The 8,707-nt window shown below is 31.9% G+C and overlaps 1 protein-coding gene across 3 annotated transcripts; it reads right to left on the bottom strand.

The window, feature by feature from the left end:
- Positions 1-401: 401 nt before the first annotated feature.
- LOC113068523 (uncharacterized) lies at positions 402-7,706 on the bottom strand. 3 transcript variants are annotated; one of them, XM_026241255.1, is made up of 2 exons: positions 7,360-7,706; positions 402-814 (listed from the first exon to the last, which is right to left on the bottom strand). In XM_026241255.1, exons 1-2 carry the CDS (start codon positions 7,609-7,611, stop codon positions 407-409), a joined length of 660 nt encoding a protein of 219 aa, XP_026097040.1. In that variant the 5' UTR covers positions 7,612-7,706; the 3' UTR covers positions 402-406. The 3 variants fall into 3 exon arrangements, 2 of the variants coding, with proteins under 2 accessions (XP_026097040.1, XP_026097041.1); XR_003279567.1 differs by lacking the exon at positions 402-814 and adding an exon at positions 6,205-6,422; XM_026241256.1 differs by lacking the exon at positions 402-814 and adding an exon at positions 6,205-6,457.
- Between the last annotated feature and the right edge of the window lie 1,001 nt (positions 7,707-8,707).

Here is an 8,707-nt window from a genome sequence, read left to right as displayed (position 1 = left end):
TAGACAATTTTTACTGTAATACAATCATTTAAAAACTGAGGAAATTATATTTCTAACACTATAAATACCACCATTTATAAACACTTTAAATAAATACTTCACATTTTAGTAATATATTGTTGTTTTGTATTATAAGGAGAATTTGTATTAAATTGTGTCACAATGCAAAAAAATACTAACTTTTTTTTTTATGCGAAATATAATAAATATAAATATTTGTAAAGTGTTTATTTAAAGTATTTCATTTACATATATATGATTTTTTTTTTTTTTGAGTGATATAATAATGACCTGGACATTGAGACAGCCTTCTGAATTATATCTAATTTTTTTAATCTATAATAAGGAAATATTATTTTTTTCAAATACCTGTACTTTCATTTTAACAAGATTATTATTTATTTTTTTATTCGTCACATGCACGATTATAAAGAGCATATATAACCAGCAGTAAGTTGAGAGTTGTTTGTGATAAGTGATCTCCTGAAAAACACAAGTTCCTGACTTCGGAAGTCACTAATTGGCAGAAAGCAAACACAAACACAAAGCTGTGCCTTTGCACCTGTGAGCCCAGAGCTGATTTGATTTCAACCTGTTTGTTCACTTTATTCTTCTGGGAATTATTAAGTTTACCCACAAAACCAGTGCAAATAACTCCGCGCTGACCATCCGGATGGCTTCGGAAGGAAACCTCCCAGAGGGACGGCGTTGGGAGCTTCATGAGAATGTCAGGAGACACTTTCAAAGAAGTGTGAGATGAGAGTCCACTCCGATGGGAAACCCGAGCCGATCGTCTTTCCCAGTTCAAGGCAAACTGTTGAATGGGATCAAACACAAGGAATCACAGCGAGTCAATCGGGACCCATAAAGAACAGCTTCTTTAACAGTTTGCATGCACTAAAGATATAATGGCACAAGAACATGAGCTATATTAATACATGCTCTCACAGTTCACCCGAAAGAAAACAGAGCTGCTATGTTAATGACATAGAGCAGGCCACTGTGGAGAAGTTACCCAAAAAAATGTGATAAGCATCAGCTTGCGAGTATTTTCTGTGGCAAATGTTTGACAAATAATTAGAAGAATTCGATAAATAACACTAGCATTCAAAAGTTTCTTATGCTCACAAAGGATGTATTTATTTGATCAAAAATACAGTAAAAATTATGAAATAATATTACGATTTAAAATAGCTGGTTTAAATAGGAGTATATTTTAGAATTTAATTTATTTCTGTGATGCACAGCTGTATTTTCAGCATCATTACTCCACTCGTCAGTGTCACATGATCTTCAGAAATCATAATAATGTGACGATCTGCTGCTAAAGAAACTTTTTTTTTTTCTTTTTCGGATTAAGTTATTCGATTTTTAGTTTTTTGTGTAAAATGATAAATGTCTTTACTTTAATGCATCCTAGCTGAATAAAAGTAATAATTACTTTCAAATGTTGGTCAATGTAAAAAGGTTAAAGTGTCTTTAAATGATTTTAAATAATGTTTTAAAAATAAATTAAGTTAAAAACGAAATATATATTTTTAACTGTTTAAATCTTTGAAAATTTATATATATATATATATATATATATATATATATATATATATATATATATATATATATATATATTTTATATTGTTTTATTTTCATAAATATTCGTCAAAATTAAAAAATAATTTTTATAAATTAAAATGTGAATTTATTAAAAAATGATTTGTATCATTTTCAAATTATTTTAATTCTTAAATTTTTTTTTTTAAAAATGTGAAATTATAGTAATGAGGATCCAGTTTGCTTCATTGTCTTTTAGTGTCACAATGCTTAATGGTCCTTAAATAGGCTTAATTGTCTTTATGGAAAATATAATTTCTATAATTCATATATACATTAAGTATGTGTGTTTAAAAAAATTTTTTATGTAGTTTTTTTTTCATAAATATGCTCATAAAAAAAATGTTTTTTTTTGCATTTGAAAAGTAACAAGTCCCTTGCGTCTTCTGAGCCTCATTTTTGCAGTCTTCTGCAGTAGCATCTCTCTTAGGTCAAGTGGTTCGTGACGTCCTCCCTGAAGCGGCAGCTGCTCGGTGTAAGGTTACGGTTTCACCTGTGCGCTGCAGTAACGCAGGAGCTGGCATGTAATTATTCAACACGTCAGACTGCAATGCCTGCAATGTTAATTACGCCTCGGACTCGGACTCGTCTCCGGGCAGAGAGTTATCATTACGCTCACAGCAGAGCAACATGTGCAGGGGACAGCCTTCGTCCCTGAACGAGGATCCAGTTCACCACCAGATGATACTTAGCGTTTTATTTTAGGTCAGATGTGTAAGATTTTACAACCGAGTGTGTTATATAGATCAGATAGGTTCACTTTTGACAAAAATAGAAGCTTAATGTTCAGTTAGAGAGGAGTTTGGATTTAGGGTTGGGTTTGGAGCAAAAAAATGTTTTCTAGGTTCAACATAAGGTTGCATAAAGTGACCTGCCATTTCTGTGGGATTTAATCTTTTTGTCAACTTGTTTTCTTTCATTTAGCATTAGTTTTGTATTTCTTTTTGGAACTGATTGGTTGATAATTTTGGCAACGTACACTCAAAAACTGATGTGCATGAGCACTGATTCAAGACGATCATTCAGTACCACAAACAGAGAAAATAACCTGTGCTTTGAAAAAGAAAAAACAAGTTGATACAAATATCCAATGCAATATTTGGTAGTAAGAATTAAGCATATTGTGAAACTTACATAAGCAATTTTTATAGTTTGGTCACTTTTGACCATGAACACCATACGAGTAACAATAGGGGAAAAAAGTACCAAAAAAGTACAAAAATGATCAGAAGTCAGTAGGTTTTTGTCCAATGCAATTACATTAACTAGCATTTTCTGGAAAAAAGAAGATCCTCTCTGGGTCAAAATGAGCAGAACAAAACAAAACTGACATATTGAGCTTCACAGCATTATATATCCTTCCTGAAATGTTTGTCTAAAGTCTAAAACCAATATTTCCAGACTACTATTCTGTGCAGATGGCCTTTAAAAATGGGTTTGGATTTATTTTATATGTAAAAGATCCTGGTATTCAAAAAATATGAACTCTTACCATCACAACACAAGAAATAGCGACAAAACAAAAGCAAAAGTCAACAAACTTTAATTTAAAATGTTTTTGAAGATTGCCTATAATCATACAGTTGGTGGTTCCCATTGACTTCCACATTAGGACAGAAATACTATGAAAGTCAATGGGAACCACCAACCGTTTGATTACAGGCAATCTTCAAAATATCTTCTTTTATGTTCAACATAAGAAATCAACTCACACAGGTTTGGAACGACATGAGGGTGAGTAAATGAAGACAGCGTTTTCATTTTTGGGTGTACTATCCCTTTAAGATTGCAGAAATATCATTCAATTTATAATGATTTGTTTAGACAACCGTGTTTGGGAGATTCTGGTGCTCTAACATGGGCTTTTATGTAGTTTAAAGCCATCATGTCAACATATGTGGCTACTAATATAATAAATCAGTTTGTGTTTCTAACTGTTGAACAAGAAAAATTGATTGATTAGCTGAATGAGGCATTTAGTGAACGAACAAGTTCAAACTGCAAAACAAAGTAGTGCTACTGAAGACAACCGAAAATCTCAATGCATCAAGTTTTTTAGTATTTTTTTTCTCAGTATTTGTGACTCAAAAGGTCCTGTGAAGTGTAAGATATGTAGCTGCTTTTATACAGCGTCTATGGGGATTCACAGAACTGTTGTTCAATGCAACTCATGACTATTACAGTTATGAATGGTGAGTTAAAACAAATGCAGATGGTTTGTCAATGATGACGACTCAATCCTCCAGTATTTTCAGTGCTGTGAAAGATTTACGGCTGTCCTGACTCACTGACATCATCCCTTAAACATCTGCTGCTTAAACATGTGACATCGGTGGAGAAACACCGCTCCAAAATCATTTACTTTAGCCCTCGGCGAGAAAATGACAAGGCCTTTCCCCTTCGATTTTATAAGGTTGTGTGATAAAATCTGACATATGCATTATATGCACAGACTGAAGATTTGTAATCTTGCTTGAGACATCAAACTGTCAGCTCATTCATCTTCCAAGTAAAAGGGTCCCTTGCTTTTGAAGCAGTAAGGATATGAACACTGGAGGGGGTAACTTTATACAGTTTCCACTCGAAATAGGAAGCTGGGTCCTTCTAGGAGACTCTCCAAAAGTCTGTTAGTGCCCATTCATGTAAACACATTCATGTGATGTTCTTGGCCCCTCGGAGGATATTCGCAAGAGCTGAATGGCTTTGACATCGCTTTATTTCGTGCTCTCGGTTTTCTCTCCTCCCTACGGTTTAATGGTTTATTCCGACGCGGTCCGGAGAGGAAGTGCTGCTGCGCGGCTTCAGAGAGGACGTCATTTCAAGATTGAGCTGAAGAGCTTTCACACATTGATTTTTTTGGTATTTGTTAGAAAGTGTGTTTATTCTGTTTGCATTAAGGCAGACAAAATGATAAAACAAACAACAAAACAAAAAAGAACATGTCTGTAAGGAAGCAAAAGGGTTAAAAAGTTGCAATTCGCCTGCATGTTAAGTGTGCATAAATCTTTTTTTAAGTTACACAGATGACTTGAAAAGATAAAATGTCAAAAAACGATCATAAAAGAAGTATATGTTAATATTTTTTCTGCTTTCACTGACAGAGATCTTTTTACCAACATCAGTCCTGAACATAACTACAATTTCATTTCTATTTTAACTCTTTACATGCCACTGTTGTTTTTTTATTTAAAATTAAAATATTAATAATCATTTTCCATTTTCCAAATGTTGAGCAGGTTTTTTTTTGTGCAATATAGAATTTAAGACACACAAAACAACCATTTCTTGGTACACACATATAAGCCACACTTTAAAATGTAAGCTGTTTTCCTAACAACAGCCAAAATGATATATATATATAACATGCATACATATAAAGACAAAAATATCCCTAAGGAAATGAAAGGGTTAAAAAGTCACAATTTGCACCTCCATGAATTAAGTCCTAAAAAGGTCTTGAATTGGAAAAGAAAGTCTTAAATTCATAAAGTCATGGTCAAAGTTGAAGATATTAAGTCTGATTTTCTGAGAAAGTTTACAAAAATAAATGAGTTGATGCTTAAAACAAGCACAGATATCTGTCAGTAGGGTCACAAAAATAAATACGTTTTTCGTTTGATTTAAGTTGATTTTCTAAGCCCACTGCCAGATTTTATTTGATATATTTTAATCATAAACTCATTTTGATGAGTTTCTTTGTGTCCACTTTCATTTATTCCATAATTTTCTTTATTTGGTCTTATAAACCTTTTTTTTTATTTACTTCAAAATAAAAGTCTGACGGTTTAACATATGAAAGAATTTAACTCCATAAACATTAGTATTAAAATTGTTGTTATAATGTAAAAATAAATTATTATACATTTCTTTTTTATATTTTTGTTTAATTTATTGATAAGGATAATTAGAATTAATATTATATTTAATTAAAATCGAATAATAATAGTAATTTTCCAGCCATATTGAATATATATTCGCAATATTTGTCAAATTGTGCCACTAGAAATAAGTACAGCAAACCAGCATTTTGTTTTAAATCACATTTTCATCAGAAAATAAAAAAAGCAGTTTGTTTTTATTTTCTCCTAAATTGCGCACTTCTATGTCAAGCGATGACATACTCATAATTTAAAGTAGTTACAAATGTTTTTAATAGCCAAACAACCTGTGTGAAAAAGCTGCTAAATTAGTTTCTAAACAGAAATATTAAAATAATTAAACGTCAGATAATAAGCGATATTTATCTGGCACAGTAAGGATTAAAATTTACTGTAAACCACTTTTTAAAGCATCGATTTCACATTAAATAATAGTTTTTTCTATGCTACAAATATAGTAATGAAAAGCATAATTTAACAAGTTTTATATAAAATTTAGTAAATATTATAAATTACAAAATGATTTGTGCATTATTTTTTTAATTAGTTTTTTTTTTACGGATTCATTTTAAATGAAGCATCTGAACAGATGCACTAAAATGAATCAATGCAGCAGTTGTCTTTCATAAACTCTGCACTTTTGTCAGATTGTTCATCAGCATACCTTAATAATAACACACCTGGTAGAAACTCCTTGATTGTTTCTGTGTTTGTGTTCTTGTGAATCTCAGAAAAGGACGAGAGCGGATATAGATATAATGTACTGACCGTTTCCTTTTATTTTATTGGTGAGGTCGGCTTATAAATGTAAACAAAGTCAAAGTCAAACGGCTCCCTGTGCACTTCAGAGAGATGCTCCATGTGTTTTTATGATTTCAGAGCCACTGCGGCGTGATCTTTTCTTCATGTGTTTGCTCTCCAGGTTGTTTTCTGGGTCTGTGGAAGGATGAAGTCAGCAGATGAAACCCTGACTGTATGTTAAAAGAGCATCAGAGATTATTAGCAGACCTGGATAGTTATAGTGTGACATGCCATACTCCATTTGAAACTACTTTAAACAGCATTTTATTTTTTATTATTACATACACAGCTTTTAATATCAGCTCATATTAACTGAGAGACTTCAAAGTTCATTTATTACACCACAGACGCATTAAAAAGAACTAGTTAAGGAAAAAAGGCGATTAAATACAGTCGTATAAATCATGCAGGTTTAAAGCTGATATATAAACTATTATGTAAATGTCACAACTGAATCATTTGAAGAAGAGATGCATTTGTAACTTTTTTAGGGTTGATCTGGGATCTGGCACTTGGTTTTCTTTTTTATGATTTTTTTTTAAAAGGAAAGATTTTGATATGAACATTTCATTTTCATTGCTAATGATGCTTAATGAGGTAACTAGATATTTTGTTGAAGTCATTATACTGCCTTTAAATCCTCCTGGAAATTATTTAAGAGATATATATATATATATATATATATATTTTTTTTTTTTTTTTTTTTAACTGTTTTCATTTTAATTTTTAGGTGTTTTTATTATTTTAATAGTTTTTAAAAAAAATTTTTTTTTTATTAAATAAGTTTGCATTTGTTTTTTAATTATATTATTTATTTAACATACACGGCTTACTTAATCTCATGTTTATCTTGAGTACCTATAGAGTAGTGCTGCATCCTTTATATATCCAAAAAGTCTTTCGTTTTATCCTATTTGTAAAAGAGATATACAGCTTTCCGAATCTTTCCGGAAAAAGCCGAGCTCCTTGAGCGGAGATATATTACTGATGTTTCGTGTTGTGTTCATTAACATATATTCACTTATGTGCTGATTTCCAAACAAATACAGAAATCTGATGCAATTATACTTACATGAATGGGTTCTTTTATCACAGGGACGGCTCCATGTTTTAACAGCAAACGATTTGCAAATCCAGCATCGACTTGGGCCTTGTTCATAAAACATCCGTCACTCAATGACCAGAACACACAAACGCACTTGATACCGTCTATGCTTGATGTAACAACAAACTGCATCCACTGTTCATGTAACGCTGGGTTGTTGGTGAAGCTGAACACAGTGAACTTTCCCTCAAATCCAAAAATGCACTTATTTGGAGGCATTCTCGAACAAATCCATGCAGCACTGCCGACGATTTTGAAGCGCGTTGATGTGCGCGGTCTCGCGCTCTTCTGGTATGTGCGCAGGCGCGCTTTTCCTGGAGGAATGCTCATATAAGGAGTTCCGCTCTATGTTCCGCTCGTCTACGTCATTAGATCCACGATCGAAAAAAAACAGCTGAACCTCCTTGTACCAACCCGGAAGTAAGATTTTCGGCACAGAAATTCTCAGTCATTCTTCTAAATTATAATTTTTTTTAACTTTGGCCATGTGTAGCATGAGAATCCATCTCTTTAACACTGTGAACAACTCTGAATACACGAAACACCATTATACCCCCCCCCTTATTTATTTTTCAGTTTTAATAATTTTAATAAATTATTTTTGTCATTTTTGTTTTTGCTTTTTATGAATATTTTTTATCCATTTCTATTCCAGTTTTAGTACATCAAGATAAACTAAATGTTGCCTGAGAAATAAGTAATAGCTATATATATATATATATATATTTGTTTTACTTTTTATTTTTTAGTTAAAGTTCTAGTAATATAGTCATTTATTTTATGTTTATGTATTTTATGTATATACATACATACATACACGTATATGTTTTACATTTTTTGTTATAGATTTATTTAAACATAATAACTCTGATCTCATTCACAAAGGATGATGGGAAATGTAGTTTTGTCACACAATCTTTTTGCCTCATCAATGGTATTTCTTGGCTTTATTGCTATTATTCTGCAGTATTACATCAAATGAGCACAAACTACACTGCAAAGCCAAATCCCTGTTAGAATCAATAGTGCTGGGGATTTGCAGGTGCTTGCTAAAAGTGTTTTTATCATTTGCATGTATATATGCACTTGGCAGATGTTTCATCTAAAATGAATTTGCGTTCAGTTGGTTTGTGCATTCTGTAACACAATCACTAAATTTTAACCCTAGATGTTATATGTTTTGTAAAATTCTGTATACTAGTAATCCTGATCATGTCTTTTTTTGGGAACACATTTCATTTTTCGTTTTTTGTTGGATGACTTTCAGCGCATCTGCACATAAATAACAACCACTTATCTGCGCACCCATGAGAGC

Source organism: Carassius auratus, linkage group LG45M (assembly GCF_003368295.1).
Source record: "Carassius auratus strain Wakin linkage group LG45M, ASM336829v1, whole genome shotgun sequence".
NCBI classification, from domain to species: Eukaryota; Metazoa; Chordata; class Actinopteri; order Cypriniformes; family Cyprinidae; genus Carassius; species Carassius auratus.
This window is presented reverse-complemented; position numbering and strand designations above follow the sequence as displayed.

Excerpts from the sequence above, each read along its gene's own strand:
- LOC113068523 (XM_026241255.1), bottom strand. The coding sequence starts at position 7,611 with ATGCCTCCAAATAAGTGCATTTTTGGATTTGAGGGAAAGTTCACTGTG. Across the intron at positions 815-7,359 it reads TGATAAAAGAACCCATTCAT|TTTGCCTTGAACTGGGAAAG; the intron begins GTAAGTATAATT and ends CCCATTCAACAG.